Source organism: Colias philodice, chromosome 24, assembly GCF_061535455.1.
Source record: "Colias philodice isolate Cphi_HAF_F1 chromosome 24, ilColPhil1 Martin Lab GWU primary, whole genome shotgun sequence".
NCBI lineage: Eukaryota > Metazoa > Arthropoda > Insecta > Lepidoptera > Pieridae > Colias > Colias philodice.
The window spans coordinates 5911070-5936896 of record NC_143109.1 but is presented as its reverse complement, the minus strand read 5'-3'; the positions used below and the strand labels follow the sequence as shown (position 1 = coordinate 5936896).

Here is a 25827-nt window from a genome sequence, read left to right as displayed (position 1 = left end):
ATTTAGGTAGGTATATTTTTTAATTGGGAGACAATAAAATATATATGTAAACAAACAACAAAAAAAATAATTATCATCCGAAACATATAAATTTACGAATTGCTATCACAGGTATAAAACGAAATCAGGCCTTATATTATTTACTGCTAAATAGTTAACTAATTAGGTACCTGAAGTACCGCAGAAAGTAAATAAAATATCTTACTATCTATAACAATAGATAAAACATGACCAATTCATTCAACAGTTATTGGACACCACATAACAATCTTTGTTGCATGCAATATTTTTTCCACAATTTTAACCCTTAACACTAAAAACTTAAGGGTTATTATCCCATAACGGTATTTATGAGAATGCATCGCTAAATATAGTGCTCCCACGTTACTCATGTTTAATTGTTGATGTCTTGAGATTTTAATATAAATTATTGTATTCTTAGGATCGGGTCATTTGAGCTTTATACCTATTGCACGCCTCATAAGCGAAGCGTTGAGGTGGGTACTACTGTCACTTCGCGCAAAACATCTGATTTTTCAAACTTAAAATGTCTTTATGTATCATACATTGCACTTGTAAGATAATACATACACACACATATTAAGAAAAAACACTATTTTTAACGTTCATGATATTTTTGATGTCATTTTTGTTATTTAAACTAGTTAAAAAACAGTTTAAAAAAGTTCTGTCTTGCTCTTGGACGTCCGTGTGTCTGTATGTGCGGATCCTTTTTCTTGTTAACACGATAGCGACCGAAATACTTTACTAATCTGCTCAGGAATAGAACCCTTTCATTTTTCAGGGTCTGATTCGATGTGGTTTAATTGTTATTAAATAAACAAAAATAATAATTAATAAATATTTATTAAAAAAAAATTATGAGGCGTGCACTTTTGGATTTTCCAAATTATTTCTTATTTCATTTCACGGAAAAGGTAAATATAAGGTAAAACTGACAACACAATGATTATTTTTTATTCTACCCGCATTTCCATAAAAACAATTTTGAGCGTAACAAATTTTATACTTACGTTAATTAATCCCTCAGTCCCGGAATCACAGACACAATAGAAAATCTATTGTGTCGCGGCCCGATCGGGCCGCTCGGTGGTCAATGGGATATAAGTTTAGATTTCTGATAAGTTTTGCCATTATTATTTTAAACTTGTTTAAAGTGTCGATTTTTATACAATCAATATGTACGTAGGTATGGAACCTTACCAATTTAACCAAACATGCGCATAATTATTAATTACTAGCGGTCCGCCCCGGCTTCGCCCGTGGTACATAATTACGTTTTCTCTACATAAGAACCATTCTCGTACTTCAAGGAATATAATAAAAAAAGAATTATCGAAATCGGTTCAGCCATTCTCGAGTTATGCGCTTACCAACACATTTTGCGATTCATTTTTATATATAAGAAAGATAGGTCATATTAATGTCAAAAAAGCAGATAAATGAAATATCCAACACTAAAACAAATTTTGAATTAGAACCAGTAGTTCCTGTAAACAAACGACTCATCTTTTTAACCGACTTCAATAAAAGGAGGAGGTTATCAATTCGGCCGGTATATTTTTTACTCTGTATAATTTAGATATTGACATAGATTACATAGTCTATAGAAGATACGTACTAATAGATAGTAGATACGTATATTATGAAATCAAAATGATATAAGCTCTGTATTCTACTCTTAACCTATAGCAGAATGTATTTATTATAGTTAAATCTGTCATCTCTATTATAGTAGAGCCATTTTAATAGGCAACATTTGACAGTTCAACAAAATTCAACAACGTAACCTAGTAACGACGACATAGAATAACATGATATTTCGTTTTGTTAGAACTGCACATTTGCTTAACTTTTTTCAATTACGATTACATATTTATAATAATAATGACCGATGCAACTAATTTTAGGATTTGATTTTACTGATAAACCATTCTAAACATAATAAACATTTTCTTATTTAAATAACTGACGTCGCTACAATTTTGTGTCAATAAACCTTTTTTTTTTTTTAAATACCAGAGACGTTACTCTAAAAATCGAAATCTGACATCTAGAATCGAATGCATTGATTACTTGGGAATAAAAATCATCATAAATTATTGATATGTGTTTCAAGTTCGATTGACAAATGTTTAAAGTCCGTATCGATTAATTCGCTTTAATCGATGTTTTTAAGCAGGTTACCACCCTATGAAGATAAAATTGATAGACGTCAAATGTTGCCTATTAAATTGGCTCAACTATAACAACGTACAAACGAATAAATCATTTGATTTGTATGAGGCAGACAACCTACGATGTTAGTCATTCGAGTGATAATACACTGTAAATCATGTATTATTTGTTATCCAACTGCGCCTAAAAGGATTATGTATTCCTGAAGCACCTGTATTACATTTTAAATAGCTTGATTAGTTATATAGATATCGTTTAATTAGTAAGAGTAATGTTTATAAAAAATAATTGTTTTGAACAAAAAGGAACCTTCAAATTGTTAGACCACACAGAAGGCAACAATACAGGTTTTGAGGTTTTTACCTAAAACCACAAAATAGGTTTACAGTTGAATTGAGAACATCCTCTTATTTTTAAGTCCGTTAAAACTACCTAAATAATAATTATGCTCACCATTTTTTGTGTAGGTAAATAGTAAATACCTATTCTAAGATTTAGGAATAGATCATAAACTATTTTTCACACTCCTAAATAATAAGTGTTCTCACATCTTTTGGATCAGCTGGTTTATTCGATCATAAATAAACTTTATTGTATAATAATTACTAGAGGTCCGCCCCGGCGTCGCCCGTATTTCGCAATAAAAGGTAGCCTATGTCCTTTCTCGGGTATCAAAATATCTCCATACCAAATTTCATGCAAATTGGTTCAGTAGTTTAGGCGTGATTGAGTAACAGACAGACAGACAGAGTTACTTTCGCATTTATAATATTAGTATGGATTTATCTGCTGTTTTATTATTCCGTACGCTGACCGTACCTACGAGTTAATAAAAACAAGTCAATGAGACCAACCTTTGACGCACTGCCATTGTATTGTGCGGATTTTATGTACGTGCAATGTTAAGTCGTGATCGATTTTTCCTGGTGCAGGAAGGCATTATTTTTAACTGTAGGTAATGTACCTTAATTCAAAGTGATAGAAACTAAAATATAATACCTACCTTTTTCGAAAATGTATTATGAAAGTCATTGGTATTATTATTAGTATATTATTGGTCAATAGGAAACTGTAGCGTTTATGGTGAAAGTATTTTCAAAATCGGTTGTTTTTTGATGTTGACTTTATCCCTACATAGATTAAACAAACGAAAAATCCGATCTTTCTTTGAAATATTTTTGTGTAGCCAAGCAAATAACATGCACATTAGTTAGGTTAGGTAGGTATAAAGTTTTATGAAATATCCCATAATAAAGTTGAATATTGATATATTTTATAATTGCTTATTTTTATCGGATATCAAATAAAAACAAGTTTTCGATGAAAAAACTAAACTGGCTAATGGCGACTATTATTTCAAATGTCAATACTTTTTTGTTGACGCTCCCATCTTACGTACCGTTATCAAAATCGAACCAATTAAAAATAATAACAATGATAATCAATTTTTTTACATAATAGTGAATAGCAAAATATTTATACATATACATTCGGTCATTACCCTTTGAGTCGTTGAACTAAGTTCCGCAAAGCCTTGCAAAGTACAGTCAGCAAAAACCGGTTTCAGTGTTTTATTCGGTATATTCAATGTAACTTTTCAGTACAGTTTATTAATTTTTCTTATAAACAAAAACCTACTACTCAGGTAGGTAGTATAGTATAGGTACCTACCCTAGTACCTATATCACTTAGTAGAGTTAACCTGCTGTTTTTACAGTAGGTAAGGCATGAGTATTCATTTTCATCAATTCTCTATTGAAAAATCAATACAGCAAAGTCGAGTTGTAAGGCCGTATAAAATTATATAGGTATAAAAAATGTATCCCATCTGTTTTAATCCATTTTTAAAGCAACTACAATCATATATATCAATAGCTTTGTAAGGTACATTTAGGTATTTATTTATCTTTGACTTACAGTACAAAACATACCGACACGCACAGAGATAATATTTTGATCAGGGTTCGTACCCAGAACTCAACTAGTATAATGCCGAAAGCGCTAACCACTGCGCCAAATAGGTGTAAACAAAGAAGAAATACCAAATGTTCAATATAAATAAACCTCCGTTTTTACAAATTAACTACATATCACGTGAAAAAAGATTAATGTCTTGCAAACAAATTAGTTAAATAATAAATACATACATATAATACATATAATGTAAAGTCAATTTCATTAATTATGTACGCTTATAAAATTATGAGCAAGGTTATTTATTTTTTAGGTTATCGCGAAATGTATACTTCCCTACAATTATTAAAATTGTTTTACTATGAGTCTTAATTATGCAGTGTGGTTATATTTAAAAACTATTAATAATTATAATACGAGGTGGTAATAAAAACATCGAGTAAATGTGATTTATTGATATTTTTCTATAATTATTATTATGGAGGCTTTGTTGTCTTCGAAATAAACTATGAGAATGAAATACTATGAATAACATATACTATGAATACCAGAGGTCTTCATTGAATTCAGCTAATAAATAAACATTATTTCTTTCTTTTCTTTCTTTCTTTCTAATTCTAATATCTAATATATATTATAAAGGCGAAAGTTTGTAAGGATGTATGGATGTATGGATGTTTGTTACTCTTTCACGTAAAAACTACTGAACCGATTACAATGAAATTTAGCACATATATAGGGGAGGGTAACTTGGATTAACACATAGGATAGGTTTTATCCCGGAAATCCCACGGGAACGGGAACTATGCAGGTTTTCCTTTGAAAACGCGGGCGAAGCCGCGGGCGGAAAGCTAGTATAATATATTTATGTTATTAAAAAACATACGGTGTTAGGTGGGTACTTCACAAACATAGGTAGGTACCTACTTAACTATATGCACACTTTGTATATTAATAATTTAAATATTTGTTTGTAAAACAAAATATTTTAATCCAGCATCAATATATATACCTACGTGTCGGAACCATAACCTCATTTAAGTGAAGTTGGTTAAAACTTTCTTTATTCAAGCGAGGTCAATTTGTGCAGTTATTTGCAGTGAGATTAAACTTTATAGCGATTTGCTCCCGTTTTCCGAATCTTAATCTTAAAACAAACAAAAGATTTCATATCTATAGCCATTAATATCGTTATTTATTTATTTTTATAGATAAAAGGTTTACGGTAAAATTATTTTAATTTAACGCTGTAACACAAAGATACTTTTAGCTACTTTAGAATTAGTTCATTGAAATGTTACATTTTTTAGGCCTAACCTCGAGTTTTTTAGAGGACGCAATTTTATTTTTTTGATATGTAGGGGGGGTCAGTATGAAGCTAAAACCAAGTTTGTGGGGTCGCCACCCTTGTCCCACGGCCGCCATCTTGAAAATAGCGGTTGGAATGGTTTTTACAATATATCTCTTAAACTACTTATTTGATAAAAAAATATCGTTAACATTATTTGTTGCAAATTAAATTCTCTACAACTTTGGTCCAGTAACTTTTTGTCGTAAAACTATAAATAAAAAAGTTATAAGCGAAAATGTTCAGAAATTAGAGATATTTATATTTTTCAATAAAACTTTTTTTTATAATTTTACGAAGAAATGATATCAGACCATTTTTGTAGATTGTTTTTCGAGGAACAACTTTTACCTACAACATTTTTTCATTACGTCAATAGCTAAGGTTTTACAGCGCTCAGAAGTGAGTACTATTTTTCAGTAGTAATAAGCATAATATTATATTGGCTATTGGCTCTTTTCCCAGACTCCACAACAATGGAAGCACACTGCAGAACATTTCAGCCCTGCTTTTCGACGTAAAAAAAACGCGCTTCCAGACTCTATCTCCTGGGTGGTGGGGAAAAGATTCAATAATTAATTATTAATGATATTGCAAAATTTATTATTAAAAATATTATAATAACAAAAAAAAACAATTACTGATGACAAATTATTATTTACACACATAATATAAGTATGCTATAGATCAGAGTACTGAAAATTAGTACTCACTTCGGAGCGCTGTAAAACCTTAGCTATTTACTTAATGACAAAATGTTGTAGGTAAAAGTTGTTCCTCGAAAAACAATCTACAAAAATGGTCTGATATCATTTCTTCGTAAAATTATAAAAAAAAGTTTTATTGAAAAATATAAATATCTCTAATTTCTGAACATTTTCGCTTATAACTTTTTTATTTATAGTTCTACGACAAAAAGTTACTGGACCAAAGTTGTAGAAAATTTAATTTGCAACAAATAATGTAACTCAATGTTTTTCATCAAATAAATAGTTTAAGGGATATATCGTAAAAACCATATCAACCGCTATTTTCAAGATGGCGGCCGTGGGACAAGGGTGGCGACCCCACAAACTTGGTGATAGCTTCATACTGACCCCCCCTACACATCAAAAAAATAAAATTGCGTCCTCTAAAAAATGCAACCCCAAATGTAACTTTTCAATGGAGTAAATAAAGTTTTGATAAACATCATAATATCTGTCAATGACAACCTCGTTAGAAATAATTTATCAGTCATAATGCGGAAAAAATAGAAAAATAAAGGTAGCTATGCTTTTTTTTTGTTAATTAGATCTATAATTTGTATAAAAAAACAAAAAATAAACAATACAATTATATAAGAGAGTGTATGCCGAGCACATGTGTCATAAGTGAAACTTCTTTGGCAAGATTCAATGTAATACCACAGTATTACAATATTATTTCCTACAGTAAGGAATCGCCTTTGATGTCGCGCGATGCCGCCGCCAGCGTAGGTACTTACGCTGCCACACGAAAATACGCTAGGGTTGCAACAAATGGGAAATAAAACAATTTTGATTATTAATATTATGATGAAATCATTTATTCATATGTACATTCAAAATAATTGCGATTATTAAATCTGATGTAATTATTTGTTCATAAATATATAATTACAGATATTGCACTGCTAAATATTATTTACGTGGACACTTTATTTTTGGATGTTCTTAATTGTATATTATACCATTTAACTAAGTAATGCATTCGCATTGGGATGTACAATCTGATTAGAAAATAATGAGGACAACATATACATAGCTTTGATTTTAATTCAACAGATACAATTAATACAATCTTTCTGAAATATTGTTTCCTTCTGGGATTTCAATGTAGATTTACATCCGTAAACGGAAAAGTTTTTGCGCGTCATAATAGAATATGTAAGTACCTATGTATAATAAAATTATTACACAAAAAATACGACTGCGTCGTCCTTTCGCGATAGTTAATGCAAACTCAGCGTGATTGCATTAAGCGGCCCGCGTCGCCCGACCCCCCGCCAGTTCCCCTCCGTTTCTCTGCACAAGTACATTCGTCGCCATACTGTAGGATGGTAATACTGTGGTAATACCAAAATTGTCGCCTTACTCCATGACTTCACGGTATTGCCATGACGCATGAAATTTTACTCTCAACGCGCCTAAAGAAGTTTCTCTGCAAAAAAAGCATTTTTTTTTCTCATGCAAAAAATGCATTTTCATTATGGAATGAATTATAACGTTATTACTACAAACATCTAGTTATATAAGATTCTACGGTAAAGATGGTGATTGTATTTTCAGATAACTTTAGGCCTGGAATACATCTCACGTTTTAACCTTAGGTATAATATGTTAAGTTATTTAGTACTAGCTTTCCGCCCGCGGCTTTGCCCGCGTTTTCAAAGAAAAACCCGTTCCCGTAGGATTTCCGGGATAAAACCTATGTCCTTTCTCGGGTATCAAAATATCTCTATACCAAATTTCATGCAAATTGGTTCAGTAGTTAAGGCGTGATTGAGTAACAGACAGACAGACAGAGTTACTTTCGCATTTATAATATTAGTATGGATTCAATACATATAATATTTTGATTTACCGCACATTGTCTATAAATCATATAAAGCATACCGCTATAATATCCTAATCCAATATTTATTGGAGGTAAGAAAGGTTGTACAAGACACGAATGTAAAATAAGTATGAATTTATTTTCCACTAGCTTTCCGCCCGCGGCTTCGCCCGCTTTGTTTAAAACCCAATAAATTATATACTAAAACCTTCCTCTTGAATCACTCTATCTATTACAAAAAACCGTTGCGTAGTTTTAAAGATTTAAGTATACATAGGGACATAGGGACATATAGGGACAGAAAAAGCGACTTTGTTTTATACTATGTAGTGATTCAATGAAATAACAAACTGATACGAAAGTCGAAACTCATATAACTACTTACAAATAATAAAGACGAACGAAAAAGCCTTTGATTCATATAATATTTAAAATACTGTTTCTCTCTGAATCCTTCCAAAAACATGGCATCATGATGACGACACACAACCAAAACCGGGGGGAAAAACCTAGTTTTCCATACATATGTTTCTAGTTCAATTGTTCATTGATAAGGATATGTTGCCTCATTACCGACGTCAGTGGTCAAGCGCATTTGAGTGTAATTTTAACACGATGCAGGCGCGTAGCTACCGCCGTATCTGCCGTATCAATTATACGGGGCCCCCGCGCCAAGAAAAAAAAAATTTTGCGAAGCTTTACTAAAAACTTCGCAAAATTTTTTTTTTCAGAAATGATAAAAATAAAAAAAAAAAACAATTTTCTGGCCTCCTGTGTGTATATTTAATTTGGATTGTTTGTAAAAATTTTGGAATAAGTGACAGATAGATAATTATGATTTATGATGAATAAATATTTCTTTTAATTTTATGCAAACATTTTTTTTTCTTTTGTGAGAAATCTTTACTCTTCCTAAGGCCCCCAAACAAATTTTTATACGGGGCTCCGCCAAGGCACGCTACGCTTATGACAAGATGTAAACAATTATACCACAACATTATGGGTACAAAATACAAATGCATGTTTTACTATAGTCTATGTATTTACTACTGCTTTCCGCCCGCAGCTACGCCCGCGATTTCAAACGCGATTCCCAAATAACGTTAAGTGCGGAATTTTCAGTTATTAGTACCGAATTAAAAATGTATGCACCTACTCCTTAATCTATATTCTATACTAATATGTATCATAAAGCTGAAGAGTTTGTTTGTTTGAGCGCGCTAATCTCGGGAACTACTGGTCCGATTTGAAAAATTCTTTCGGTGCTAGATAGCCCATTAGTCGAGGAAGGTTATATATGTATATAGCCTATAGCCTTCCTATATGATAATATTATCACGCTAAGACCAACAGCAGCGGAGCAATGCGGGTGAAACCGCGGAGCACAGCTGCAGGTTTTATGTATAACTAGCGGCCCGCCCCGGCTTCGCCCGTGGTACATATTTAGGTTTTCTCTACATAAGAACCATCCACGTACTTCAAGGAATATAATAAAAAAAGAATTATCGAAATCGGTTCAGCCGTTCTCGAGTTATGCGCTTACCAACACATTTTGCGATTCATTTTTATATTATAGAGATATCTGAGTATTTAACGCTAATGTCACATGTAGTTAAGTTAATTTCTTCCTCAATTGGCACTGTTTGTAAAATCTCGTTAGTTGTAATTACAAGTAAGATCATAAGGTCATTATAAATGCATTGTCTTCAACGCCGCGATTATGAGATATAAGTGACACTATAATGTGTGTGACTTGAATACTTAAGGACAACTAAGTTAGAAGTATCTCAACCGCGATTTCCTTAACCGAGTAGAATTAATCAAAATCCATTACATTAATTTGAATACTTATTTCTCTACTATTCGTCATTATAAATTTATCACGTAAAAGAAAGGAATTGAAGTATGATCGTTTGTCTGTGACTGATTAACTCAGAGGTTTGACCTATAAAATGTTAAATAATCCTACTAATATTATAAATGCGAAAGTTTGTATGGATGTATGGATGTTTGTTACTCTTTCACGTAAAAACTACTGAACCGATTATAATGAAATTTAGCACACATATAGAGGGTAACTTGGATTAACACATAGGATAGTTTTTATCCCGGAAATCCCACGGGAACGGGAACTATGCGGGTTTTCCTTTGCAAACGCGGGCGAAGCCGCGGGCGGAAATCTAGTATAACATACAAAAGAGCCTGTACGTTACTGCTCCCAACTTCACGAGTAACGAAGTTAAGGCGTAGCTAATTAATTAAAATTCAACTAAAATTGTAAGGAATAATGATTTATTTACACCTATATGTTAGGCCACCACTAGCATGGAAGAGGCGTTAGTTTTAAGTTTTAACGGTAGATATTCACAAGGCAGACAAAATCTTCTATTTACTTCTATGACGTAACAATTAGATAATTCCCACTTACAGAATCGTGACTGACCACTCATCACAATGTGAAGGCTCGTTAACAACATTAACATACACATAGACATAAATATTATTATTATTAGTTGGTCTAGCCGCAAGGTCTGTTATCTGTCTGTATCTTTGTAAAATAGTGTTTTCAGTAACGCTTTCCAGTCAAATTCTTGAAAGTAAATAAACTGATTAGGAAATTCAGACAAAAAATGTATGCGTGTACTAGTGTACACACTACACACGTAAGAAGTGAAACTTCTTTATGACCTTATTTTTCAAAAAATAATTTTCTATAATATGCAACTTTACAGAAATACGTCGAATCACGCGTGGTAGGGATAAGAAAAAGATGGCGCGTAACGGAAAAATGTCACGCGTAACGAAAAAAATAAAAATGTTACACTAAATTTTTTTCCAACCCCGATAAAGAAGTTTCACTTCAAAAACAATAATTCGGTTTATTATTATAAAATTTCAAATAAAGTTGTAACTATTACGTTTGCATTTAATAAGTATAACTTTTATAAAATATTAAGTTATGATCAAAAATAAGTATTTAAAAAGTGGAGAAAATATAAAGCTTGTAAAACAATTTCTACACATAAAATCAGCTTAGCAAAAATAACGCATACTCAAGCAAAACAATATTTAAATCGGCCCAGTAGTTTCGGAGCTCATTTGCAGCAAGCAAACAGAATCGTCTTATAACATTAGTATCACTACATAGTATAAAACAAAGTCGCTTTCTGTCCCTATGTCCCGATGTATGCTTAAATCTTTAAAACTACGCAACGGATTTTGATGCGGTTTTTTTAATAGATAGAGTGATTCAAGAGGAAGGTCTTAGTATATAATTTATTATGTTTTAGACAAAGCGGGCGAAGCCGCGGGCGGAAAGCTAGTAGGTAATAAGACACAGTCGATTAGACATACGAGTAACACGAAGCTCAAATTGAGAGATTTACCTCATTACACTGTATATCCGTTCCTCCCACGGTTCAAACAATTGTATAATGGCTTATAATCTTTCTAAGGTTACGACATTTAATATTACTCTATTTATCTTTTAATGCGACCGTCTATAACCTTTTTAGCATAGGATAGGGTATATATAGATACATAATAGGGTTACCAATACCGAAATTTTAAACAGTACTAAAATTTTATTTAAATAAGTAAAACAAATTGTATTGTCACAGTGTTGTATTGAACACAAATAATGCTGCATTTTATTAATTTTTTATACTTACTTCAATTTCCTCTCCTTTCTTACGGTACTTAGGTAAGTAGCTCATTTACAGGTGTAACATACATGGATGTCATAGGATATATATTTGCAATAATATATATAGACATATATTATAATATATATAATCAATCAAAAATCATCAATCGAAAATATAAATACTGAAATTTTCGTATGTAAAAAATTGGTATACCTACAGTTACATTAATTAATGAATTAAAGCTGCATGACATTCTAAAGATAATATTTTTATAATTTATTTTTTAAATAATAAAATAGCATGAAAATAATGTTAAATAATTAACGTTGTATATTTTAAAATTTTCATTTCATTTTGGTTTATTTCTCTTAACCAATACATTGTTATGCATCAGTAATTAACAATCAATATTATAATAATATATTTATTGCCTTGTAGAAACCACTGTAACAGCACTTGAATCGAGTGGAATAGATTATGTGTGATTAACTTTAAGAGCATGTATTACAAGGCTATCGATTTCAAGATATCAACACTTGACAAAAAGCAAACACTTTATTAATTACTTACCTATATTATTATATTTACTTAACAATATAAAAAAAATTGGAGCTATTTATGGACTACTTCAAAATTTAAAGTAAATCTCTATAGTAATTCTTATATTTATAACAATGTAGGTTATATCGTAACTAGTAGTAGCCAGTAGGTACGGTCTACACATTCATTGATATTAATTAATATACTTCATAAATTTGGAATTATCTTAATACTTAAGAACCTATATGTACACCTTGCGGAATTTTATCAAAGAGACGCAGGATCATAAATAACTCGTTTATGTAAGATGGCAAACAATTTGGTTGTAAGTACTAAAATTATAACGAACTAAGTATTAAAATTATAACGAAATCTGCATCAGTTTTTAACATGCTTTTATTAGCTTCACCTATATGTTTGTATGTAACCGACTCATTTAGACTTTGACCCATTTTTAACAGACATATTTAATTCAAACTTTGTACACCTTGATAAGGGAGTCTTGATAGGATCGGTGACAATACAATATTTTTACACACTGCACTTCAAAATGGAAGACATAGACTGCACCTATCTACTGTTTGTGTACCTACCTACTATTACTGGCTTATTAGGCTTGACCAGCCTAGTGGATTATGCCCGTACCCTCATAGGAAGCCTGTGTCCCAGCAGTGGGATGAAAAAAAAAATATGATGAACCAGGAACAAATCAAATAATTTAAGGGCAAGTCTACACTTGAAGGTTTAAGCGTTCAATGTCACAGGATAGTGCGCAAACTTGACAATGATCGAATGCATCACGCGATGGCTGCGGTAATGTCGGAAATTACGATAAGGTTATACTAGATAAATTATACTAGATCGACCATTTGTTGAATATTATCGCTGATTTAGTTTAATTTAGTCTTTACGAGGGTAAAGACTGATTCATTTGCTACTTTAATAGATGTATGCTATTTTAGGAAAGAATAGCTATAATCTATGAAATTAATGGACTTTTAAACCCAATTTGTTGTAAAATAACATATGTAATATGACTATCGTCTATACTAATATAATAAAGCTGAAGAGTTTGTTTGTTTGAACGCGCTAATCTCGGGAACTACTGGTCCGATTTCAAAAATTCTTTCGCTGTTAGATAGCTCAATTATCGAGGAAGGTTATAGGCCTATATATATCATCACGCTACGACTAACAGGTGTGGAGCCACGGGGGTGAAACCGCGCGGAGCAGCTAGTATGTACCTAATATGACTATCCAGGGGCGTAGCTACCGCCGTATCTGCCGTATCAATTATACGGGGCCCCCGCGCCAAAGGGGCCCCCAACGTGCGCTTTTGTGAGAAATCTTTACCCTTCCTAAGGGCCCCCAAACAAATTTTTATACGGGGCCCCGCCAAGGCACACTACGCTTCTGTGACTATCTTAAGTAATATGATTAACAGATTTTGTTCAGTAGTTTTTGAAAACAGCAAAGAAGCTTTACAACCCTCTAAAGCTACGTCGTTACACATAACAAGAGTTAGAAAAAAACTTATCAAATAATAACACATTACCATTACATCTACATAATCAAAAACAAAGAACCTACATAAACACAATATACAATTAGGGTGCAAAAACACACTTTTCCCTCTAGACTTATCTTGTCTAAAGCGCTAGAAGCGCTGCCCCAGTTACCATTCTCAAAAGGTTATGAACCTCGGTCAAGGTCTCCTGCAATTCTTCATGATTCACGAGGAAGTGTGGATTAGAATCCTGGAGAAGATTAGCGCAAAATGACACGTTTTTTATTCGAAACTAGCGGTCCGCCCCGGCTTCGCCCGTGGTACATATTTACGTTTTCTCTACATAAGAACCATCCTCGTACTTCAAGGAATATAATAAAAAAAGAATTATCGAAATCGGTTCAGCCGTTCTCGAGTTATGCGCTTACCAACACATTTTGCGATTCATTTTTATATTAAAAGAAGATTACTCTGTTGGTTAGAGTGACACTGATGCTTATTTTTTCATTTTTGAATGGTGTATGGAGCTTCAGGAGAAGCAAAAATATCAGAAGCGTAGGTATATTTTTATTATATTCACAGACACATTGGACATTAGGAAAGTGTTACCATGCTGTAAATTAATAATAAAGATGATGTTTAAACAGTTTTTTAAAGAAAATGTACGTGTTTTCAAAACATAAATCCTTTTCAAGACACTATAAAGTGGTTTTCAGAACAATTTACTATATTCTGGGAGGTATACAGGCTGTAATCGTTAAGTGTGCACAGGTGTTTAATGTAACTTTTTTGGATACTTCCCGTTTTATTTTTTAAAAGTTATTATTGTCATTTTACTTATTAGGTAAAGGGCTTTCGATATCAGTATAAAGTTTTTAGATATCTGCAATAGTTACGGAATAATCGCCTGTGCACACTTAACGATTACACCCTGTATATGTATATAAAAATGGGCTATAATAAATAAAATAAATAAGTATTAATTCTGGCTAAAGATCAGTTGGCGCCACGGTAGATTAAGTTTACTGAACCTTTTACTTTCTCTTCACTTTTAAAAACTGCATCTATCTGCAGACTTAATCATTTTTTATCTCCACGTAATTCAAAACGATTTCATTTTATCAATCGCGCCATCATTAGAATTAATTGAATTTAAATAATACCTATTATCAAATACCAGAGTAGTCTAGTCGAAAAAGCAATTAAAAAAATGGTTTGATTTTTTGTTGCAAAGTTCATAGAGTTCAAGGAGAACTAAATTTGCTTCTAATGTAATTTAATTATTTTAGGCTTTAATGATCTTGAAAATGTTGTTTTTCTAAGCTAGGAGCATTTTTTTGTGACTACTGACCAATAAGTATAATATTATTTTAGCCCGCGTTTTCAGAGATAACCCCACATAGTGCCCATTCCCGTTCGTCCTGTTCTGGTAAGCTGCCTACATACCATATTTAATTGTAATCGATTCAGTAGTATTTGCGTGAAAAAGTAACAAACATTCATCCTTCCTCAAAAATATTCGCATTTATAATATTAGTAGGTTCGTCAAGTTTTATAGATAATAATCATATGAAAACATCTTCAGATATTTTGTTAACAGTGCTCATCCTCCACATCCTCTTGTAAGGCACAGTCTTTTATTTCATCATGATAATATATTTTTCCCTCCTCGGTTGAAAAAGTGGTGATGTGAACATTGCTTACATCTCTTTTACACTAGTTGTTCCAAAACTTAATTACCCGTTTTGATGAAACGGTAAAATCCGTCCTTTTTTAACCGACTTCATTAATAAAGTTATGTGTTATAGGTATTATTTAATAGGTATTACAGTGTAAGTATAATTTACCATTGTATGTTTACAATAAAGGGTCATAAATTAAATAATATATGACACACTCCACTCGTGTCACACATATACTCTAATCTTAATTACGAACAATACCAACAAATAATAATTATAATTATCTAAATACATTATAAGCGATTTTAGAGGTTAGTAGGACACTAAATGTAGCTATAAAATAAATAACTAATTGCCATTGCCGATTGTGTGAGTCATAAATTAAAGAAAAATATTTATTAATATTGCCTCCAACACAGATCTTAATCTGTCGATAAAAAATAAGTTTACCTGCGGAGAGGTTACCACTCTAGATTCACTCAATCAAACAAAAAAAAATCACGTCTATTAACGTGTTTGTTTTTTGTAAACACGTAAAACCCTTTAAAAATATTACACCTACGACAAGTCACCTGTTTAAATATTTTAATGTGATTATTGGAAGCCTTTTTTGATAAAAAATGTAGTTAATTATATCATAAGTTACTACCCTTTATCAACAATATCGCTCTATGCCTGAATATATGGCAAAATTTATAAAAAACTAGCGGTCCGCCCCGGCTTCGCCCGTGGTACATAATTACGTTTTCTCTACATAAGAACCATCCTCGTACTTCAAGGAATATAATAAAAAAAGAATTATCGAAATCGGTTCAGCCGTTCTCGAGTTATGCGCTTACCAACACATTTTGCGATTCATTTTTATATATAAGACTAGCGGTCCGCCCCGGCTTCGCCCGTGGTACATTTTTACGTTTTCTCTACATAAAAACCATCCTCGTACTTCAAGGAATATAATAAAAAAAGAATTATCGAAATCGGTTCAGCCGTTCTCGAGTTATGCGCTTACCAACACATTTTGCGATTCATTTTTATATTATAGATTTAGTTAATTATATCACAAGTCACTCTACCCTTTCTCAACAATATCGCTCTATGCCTAAATAAATATAGTTATGGCAAAATCTATACAAATTATATAAAGAGGTAAATTACAGTCTATGTATTCAATAGGGAATTCCTACGTAAAAGTGGTTTAATTTTATTCATTTTCCTATAATTTTCATGCGGGTGTTACGCAACATTTGAATTGTAGTTATGTATAGTTTTTAACATAAGAAAACATTTTTTATTAAATCAAACGTAGGACAAAAAGCATTTTATGTGACGTGTTTCTTGTAAATCAATGATTACAGTAAAAAAGCCTTTCTAATTATTGTGAAAGGTCGGTCTAATGGCTTCCGAAATACATAAATTACAAATATATTCTTAGAGCTATCATTTAAAATTTCTATCAAAACACTAATTTACAATCTTATATATAAAATTCTCGTGTCACAATGTTAGTCTGCATACTCCTCCGAAACGGGTGGACCGATTCTCATGAAATTTTCTGTGCATATCGGGTAAGTCTGAGAATCGGCCAACATCTATTTTTCATATGTACCACGGGCGAAGCCGGGGCGGGCCGCTAGTAAAAAATAAAATTCTCGTGTCACAATGTTAGTCTGCATACTCCTCCGAAACGGGTGGACCGATTCTCATGAAATTTTCTGTGCATATCGGGTAAGTCTGAGAATCGGCCAACATCTATTTTTCATATGTACCACAGGCGAAGCCGGGGCGGACCACTAGTTTACAATAAAATGTCACCATATCAGACTAATACACATAGACCCATCTTCTCTATACCTAACCAATGAACTTCAATAACAACTTAAGTATATTTTTTATTAAAAAAACCAAAAAAACTATTCCACATAAATCATAATAGACCAACTATAGATACCAATATCGATGAGATTTAATTTAAAAAAGGTGACCATGTAATCATAAAAAAATTCACATACCTACTCTCGTTAAACAGCACATGATCGATTCAAGGTAATAAAATTGTAATTAATATTAATTATAGCTTGAAAATTAGATAATTTCTCGCAAAATGCTCAACCACGATATCACGTGGAGTGACGTGTTCGTTTTGATTGATAACTCACAAATAGGCAAATATTTTTCCAAGTTATCTAAGTTATGTGACTTCAAAGATATTAAAGATTAATTATTATAATAATAACAAGGTGGATGTTAAAAAAATGTTAACAATTATGAATACGTATATGCGCTACCTATGTTACTAATTCGTCCACAGTGTAAAATCTCCATAAAATGTCGTCATTCTTCTTATTTTCTAAAATTCTAACCATATATTTTGAAGAGAAACTTCTTTAGGCGCGTTGAGAGAAAAATTTCAAGGTCGCGTCATGGCAATCCCGTCACGTCATGGAGTAAGGCGACGATTTTGCTATCTTTGAAATTTGAATCTTGCTAAAGAAGTTTCACTTCTTACACGTGTGTTCAGCACACACGCTCTTTATTTTAACTCTCATTTCATCCCCTCAATATTTAAAAGAAGTTACTGTCCAATATTTGAATGGAGTGTAATCTGTATATAAATAAATTATATTAAGTTAAAGTTTACATGACCTATATTTTAAAACTCTCTGTGCCCCGCGGTTTCACCCGCGTGGCTCCGCTTCTGTTGGTCTTAGCGTGATGATATAATATAGCCCATAGCCTTCCTCGATATATGGGCTATCTAACACCAAAATAATGTTACAAATCGACCCTTTTTTACGTGGGGAAATGTTCCAAAGATATCCACGGCCCCCGGGGGAGGAGCTGTGGGTTATGTCGGATTCTTACCGACTAAAACCCCACTATGTCCCGTCCCTTCGAGCCGCTTTAATGATGGGGCCGCGGGTAGGTATTGGTTGGAATTCTTCCGCGACTACAAATCGACCCTGAGATTAGCGCATTCAAACAAACAAATTCTTCGGCTTTATAATATTAAAAAATAGTATAATAGTATAGGTATTAAACGCTGTTTCTTTCGTAGGGAATATTTTGCTAATTAAGTTAACATGAACTTTAAATTGAAACGTGACCTTACGCAATACATATATCTAAACTTAAACGTAAATAACAAATATAACGAAAATTGTGAAATATTATAATGACATAGTCATTGCTAACATTTCATTGCGAACATTTTTACTTAGCGAGTAAGGTGTTTAAGTTTTTATGTAACTTTGCCAAATTGCATGTAATAAAATATAATGTCTTAAGCATTTAAATATACCCATAGATAAATATATGTACATATCCTTATATAATGTTATGCGAAACTCATATCTAATAAATTATTATGAACCTACATAAAATATCAATAATAGATATACTTACATGTAATAATGAGCAGTTATTTCTTATGGTCGTATATTTACTATACTTAATTTCTATATTTTTGGGCATAAAGCCTGTTTTCATTTATAGGTGTGGTTTTCTCGGACTTTTTTATAGTTTTTATTATCTACTCTTTCTATATTTTTGAACATATTAAGACCTGTTTTCTTTACTTACCAAAGTACTCAAATAATTGTGGCCAATTTCTTCTTCGGAAGTGTCCCCTGACACTAAGGACTGCTGCTTTCTCCATTTCACCATTTTTATTTCACTTTTATCGCACTATTTTTATATTATTACCGAATTTATCTGAACCTTTTAGTAAATTTAAATTCTTAAATTAAGGCATTCGACTAAAAAAGCATGATTGAATAAAGTTATGAATGTCGTGACTAAATTACAATAGGAAAAACAACATCAGAGCTTCCGGCTTATACTTAATGTAAAACATGTTTTTTTTTAAATATATATAATGTATTTTGTAGGAATTGTATTATTTAATTATGTATTAATAAAACAAGCAAAATATTAAAAGCACATCCTTGATATTATTTCTAGATCAAACAGAGATAAATCGAAGACTGCAAAGCTAAAATAAATTTTCAAAATCGATTCAGATACAACGATTAAATTTGCCGCCTTTTGTGTTGAAAAAAAAAATCACAAATTCGAAATTCGAATCACAAACACGTCACCGACACTTTTTTCTTTTTTTATATTTTTTTAATCCTTTCGGCCAGTGCCGTGCGTTCAGGTGGACTGATATTAGTCCTACTTTACTCCCGCGCTCTGAAATTCTGAAACTTAAGATGCGGACACACGAGAGGATATGCCTCGTTTACCTCGTACAAGTAAAACAGATCTAATAACCACTTAGTGCGTAATTATGACGCGTTACGTTCGTGTAACCTAAGTATTATCTGTGTCTGTATACTTTATAAATGCAGTAGCTTTATTTGATTATGAAAATTGTGCAAATATTTTATTGGCGAATGTGTCGGGTCGTTTGTTATAAATAAATGAATGCTGGCTGGATTAAATTAGGTTAACTGGTGAGTATTCACTTTAACTTCAATTTAATCAAGAATTGAACGTGTTTTATCATCCTCTTACTTTAACATGATTAAAAACGATATATTTTTATATTTTAATCTCATTTACATATAGGCAGTTATGAACACTTTTCAATAAAATTTAAAAGCAAAGGATAATCTGCAGTTGAGATTACCATAGATAGGAAGATTATCTGTCAGTATAAGTTGTGTTATTGGAACATTTCTCGAATACAATATCTTTTTTATAAAAAAAATCATCGACTAACCAGTGTGTACTAGGCTTACATCCTCGTTACCTACCATTATTGCCACATTATATTAGTTTACGTTACAGTTTAGAGCGTCCTCGAGTGTCGATAATAAACATTTATCGATAATTCACATCACTAACCATATTACGCTTGGTTTCGATGATTTTTTTCACGTGACTCGATTTTTTGTTACTTTATGACTCAATGAATGAGGTTGTACAACTTTTTATTTATTATACCTATATAATAAGTACCTTAAGCTTCTCATCTCCCATTCCCAAACACCGTAGATTGTATATTAAGCAACATATCTATTTCTCAGTAAAATAATATACCTAATCTATATACTTATATAAAACTCAAAGGTGACTGATATAGAGATCTATCAACGCACAGCCCAAACCACTGGACGTATCGGGCTGAAATTTGGCATGCAGGTAGATGTTAGGACGTAGGCATCCGCTAAGAAAGGATATCCCGAAATTCTTGCGGGAACTGGGAAAAACGGGGATGCACGTACAAAGTCGTGGGCGGAAGCTAGTACATCATATAGGTAGGTATTGTATTACGCTACTGGTTTTCTTTCAAGTAACACGACTGCTCGATATTATAACACAACCACATAAATACATAAATAGGTAAGTAAGTACACATTACACAAACATAAAATATATTATCTATATGTAAGCAAATACGTTTCTTTGAGCCGCTAGCCACTAGGTCATATGATTTTCATGACTAATTCTGTAGTAAATATTATATTTATTTTCAATTTAAATAATTGGCAATTAAAAAGACCATGCAAGCGCTCCATATTATTTACAAAATTTACTACAAACTACAAAACCTAATAATTCGGGAAATATTAGTTGTTTATAAATAAATAAATAATTTATCTCATCACTAAAAACCATCATCATTCGCTCAGCCGTTACCTACGCATGGCGAACTTACATATCTAATTAAACTCTAATTAATAATTATACTAGCTCTCAAACATATGTTATAAATAAATATAATAATTATCTATTATTTGCTTGAAATAACCGTCTTGTAATATATATCGAAGATTTCTTCGTGCGGAAGCTGTGCGACCGTGAGCGAGGACGCGTTTCCATTGTTCTCGCTTGTAAATATTGTTTTAATTTTATTGCTACTATAAATATTATATGGAGAGCTATTTATATTTATAACAATATGTAATACCTACTCAGAAAACCTCATATATATAATAAATACAATGAGTTTTTTAACAGAGTACTAAGTACAATATGTTTTTAAAGTATACAATCAGTGGATAAAAACGAAATGAACAAAGAACATAGATAGGTATAACAGAAAAGATAGAATAGAAAGAAAACAACTAGTCTATTGACAGAGCGAAATTTTGGGGCAACAAGTTTAATAAAGCATCGAAGGAATGTAAATTTAACAATAATTTTGATTTAAATGCACATCAATGGTACTATGTGATTTTTTTGTGAAGTATTTCTAAACGTCATTTCAATATTCCATTACGTGACCATGCTACACTTTTAATGCTGCTTTTACTGCTTCTTTAAATCTCCGTAACAATTCAGTAGTCACATAATATTAAATGTATAAAATAAATACATAAATATAAACACAAAATCGTGTCGTCCAACAATGGACAACGTCTTCATCTCCCCCATAACGTCGAGACAACTGACCATTATATTCGCGTCTTTGAGCTGCGCTTGCGCATTAACTGATGCATTGCTTTGATTTATAGTTCTAAATTCTAATGTTAAGTGTAGGAGAAAACAATTGTTTTAAAGGATACTTATGCGTCAAAATAATATAAAAAAAAAACATTTATCGAAGGCAAAATATGTCAAATAGATTATTTTTAAGGTATAGGGAAGTGGGAACGTATATGGGCTGATGATGGAGTAAAAAATAGTGTACTCTGAAGTGAAAATTAATAACAATTCAAGAAGTTTAGATAAGCGAAGACAGGATAAAAATGCTATATAGACTGTTATCTGCATCTTAGCACATAAAGATTGAACGAAATCAAAGAGAATTATAGGCATACAATTAAACAAAAAATTTAAATGCAAATCTTGAATATTGCAATTTAATATTATTGAATTATTTTATAATATCTAGTTCATTTTATATAATAAAATATTTTCTATAATAGTTGAGATTTTGGAAAAAATTACTACTTACCTATCCTTTTCTAGTCTTGTTTTACTAGCTTGTATATTTTTATTCACTTTCCGGTATGTAAAACATACTTACAAACCTTGTTTGACAATGTGTTAATATGATCGACAAATATTGATGCGATTGCATGATATTGAGACACAGCACGCGCTTTCGTATCCTTGAATCGACGATAATTTGTCATGTCCAATTATATTATTGTTTTGATAAATCTAAACAAGGAAAGTTAAACTTTTGAAATAATAGTCTAAGATCCCACTGCAGGCTTGCTTCGTTCATAGTTTTTTTGATGAAACCAAAATTTTATGTATATTTATAATTAGGAGAATATATATCGACTAGATTTCCAGTCAAAATTTGGCCGCAAGCATGTTTAATTAAATTTACAGTTCCGAGTTACAGTTTGAGAAATATAAATAACCAGCTTTCCGCCCGCGGCTTCGCCCGTTTTGTCTAAAACATAATAAATTATATACTAAAACCTTCCTCTTGAATCACTCTATCTTTTAAAAAAAACCGCATCAAAATCCGTTGCGTAGTTTTAAAGATTTAAGCATACATAGGGACATAGGGACAGAGAAAGCGACTTTGTTTTATATTATGTAGTGATGATATAAATACGTAAAGCAAAACAAAAAGTATTTCCGAACAATTTTCATTATTCCATTGAAAAGTTACATTTGGGGTCGCATTTTTTAGAGGACGCAATTTTATTTTTTTGATGTGTAGGGGGGTTCAGTGTGAAGCTATCACCAAGTTTGTGGGGTCGCCACCCTTGTCCCACGGCCGCCATCTTGAAAATAGCGGTTGATATGGTTTTTACGATATATCTCTTAAACTATTTATCTGATAATTAAATTCTCTACAACTTTGGTCCAGTAACTTTTTGTCGTAGAACTATTAATAAAAAAGTTATAAGCGAAAATGTTCAGAAATTAGAGATATTTATATTTTTCAATAAAACTTTTTTTTTATCATTTTACGAAGAAATGATATCAGACCATTATTGTAGATTGTTTTTTTGAGGAACAACTTTTGTATACAACATTTTTTCATTAAGTAAATAGCTAAGATTTTACAGCGCTCCGAAGTGAGTACTAATTTTCAGTACTCTTAACTATACAGTATACATATATTATGTGTGTACTAATAATAATTTGTCATCAGTAATTGTTTTTAATATTTTTAATAATTAATAATTAATTTTGCAATATTATTAATAATTAATTATTGACTGAACTGACTTGAAGTCTGGAAGCGCGTTTTTTTTACGTCGAAAAGCAGGGCTGAAATGTTCTGCAGTGTGCTTCCATTGTTCTGGAGTCTGGGAAAAGAGCCAATAGCCATTATATGTATAGTTAGGAGTACTGAAAAAAAGTACTCACTTCAGAGCGCTGTAAAACCTTAGCTATTGACGTAATGAAAAAATGTTGTATATAAAAGTTGTTCCTCGAAAAACAATCTACAAAAATGGTCTTATATCATTTCTTCGTAAAATGATAAAAAAAGTTTTATTGAAAAATATAAAAAGCTCTAATTTCTGAACGTTTTCGCTTATAACTTTTTTATTTATAGTTCTACGACAAAAAGTTACTGGACAAAAGTTGTAGAAAATTTAATTTGCAACAAATGATGCTAACAATTTTTTTTATCAGATAAATAGTTTAAGAGATATATCGTAAAAACCATTTCAACCGCTATTTTCAAGATGGCGGCCGTGGGACAAGGGTGGCAACCCCACAAACTTGGTTTTAGCTACTCACTAACCCCCCCTACACATCAAAAACATAAAATTGCGTCCTCTAAAAACTGCAAGGTTAGGCCTAAAAGATGTAACATTTTAATGGAGTACATATAAATCAAAGATATAATAATATGAATTTCTCATACCAAGTTCCCCACAGGCAAATAATCTAAGGAAGACTGTGATACGTATCATAAACGGCTATTTCCTTTTATATCAGTAGGGGTACTTTAATATCTTACGTTCTCATATAAAACTTGAAGAATAACTAGTTACAATGAATTAGTATTGAATTTCGTATCTATTATTATAGTATTATAAAAATTGTCGTCTCTTTGGTAGGTAGGTTATTTAGCAAGAGGTTATTTTATTCGACTTTAAGTTAGAAGTTAAAATACCTTCACTAGGTATAGAAAGCTGACTTGCTCGTAAAGAAAATCGATCGGTGAAAATGAAGTCTACTCTATATATATATTATTATAAATTTAATATTTTGGAAAAAATATCTATTTTTCAAAAAAATGTGATATCTAGTAGAATCTTCAACCGATTGGCTATATAGATAAATAGATAAATCTTACCTATAGGTCTACTTATGACTCGAAATATCCATAGTACCTACCTACAGATTCTACTTTTTCTTAGGTTAAAAAGTCTAGAGCAACATTGCTGGCTACTTTCTATCCGGATATTAAGTTAGTCTTAAACGTATCAAGGGAAAGAAGCTAGTATTTATAACATCAACTTTTTATACCTAGCATTCAATGTAATTTACAAATAGGTAAACTGTACATATAAATAATAGAAAACATCGATTTTAAAACGAGATTCGTACTTCTTTCACTTTACAATAGCAACGCCAAAAGCCCAAAGGCAACATCCACTATCAAAAGACCCAGGTTTGAATCCGAATTATATGTTATATAAAACAATCCCAGACTCAAGTAATACAGACAGTGATTATATAGATAGTGCTAATTATATCACCTATGTTGTAGCTAATGTATAAAAACAGACATTTTATAAAAGTAATCTTAAAACAAGTTTTTTTATACACAACACCTATTTTTTTCGTGTTATCTTCGACAAACATCCGGTTTGCATATTGTTGATTGAAAAAAGAGTGAAAATAGTAAATAGATACCAAAAGCAAAAATAATAAACTCGCAAGTTGTCTGTATATAATAATTAATAATCAATGTCTTTCAATGTGTGATGTGTGTAATCCGATTCTCAATTATATTATAATGGATTTAAATTTATAACTGTTTTTTTGTGGTTTAAAAATTGTTAATTGTTAATTAATTTAATAAGTAATAGGTATATTGTAAGGAAACATGGCATGGGTAGTATTCTTTTTTTTTTTACTTAACCACAGACCCTGTGCTATATTTTAGTATGTGCTGAATGTGTACCTTCTCTTTGAGATACCAATGTAAAAACATAATTATATTTTATTATTTTATACTTACGGCAAAAAATTATAAGTTACAGCTTTCTGCATAAATTTCTAAATATCAAATCCTTGATATATAACCATATAGCACAGATTATCTTATTGGCAGGAATTGCAGTGGCCGTAATAAGGCCGCTTTTTGTGCAAACTATTTGTTACTTATTAATTTGTATCAGGTTTACAGAATAGGTAATAATTTTTTGTAACATTGCTTTACTGTTACATATTAAATAAATAAAGATAAATTAATGTTCGACTAGTATTTACCTTTACATTAAATATGCATCCGATAGCTATAACTATATTTTACCA

The 25827-nt window shown here is 31.5% G+C and overlaps 1 protein-coding gene across 2 annotated transcripts in view; it reads right to left on the bottom strand.

The window, feature by feature from the left end:
* The window catches only part of ClC-a (chloride channel protein 2), a 64110-nt gene that overhangs the window by 23151 nt on the left and 15132 nt on the right, over positions 1-25827 (bottom strand). Inside the window, exon 1 of one of the 2 annotated variants that reach the window (XM_089710345.1) lies at positions 18994-19161. The exons of the other annotated variant lie outside the window; for it this stretch is intronic. Coding sequence (XP_089566471.1) covers positions 18994-19077 — 84 coding nt within the window. The 5' untranslated portion in view covers positions 19078-19161. Of the gene's footprint in view, positions 1-18993; positions 19162-25827 lie in introns of those variants that run through there. 2 annotated transcript variants of the gene reach the window in all.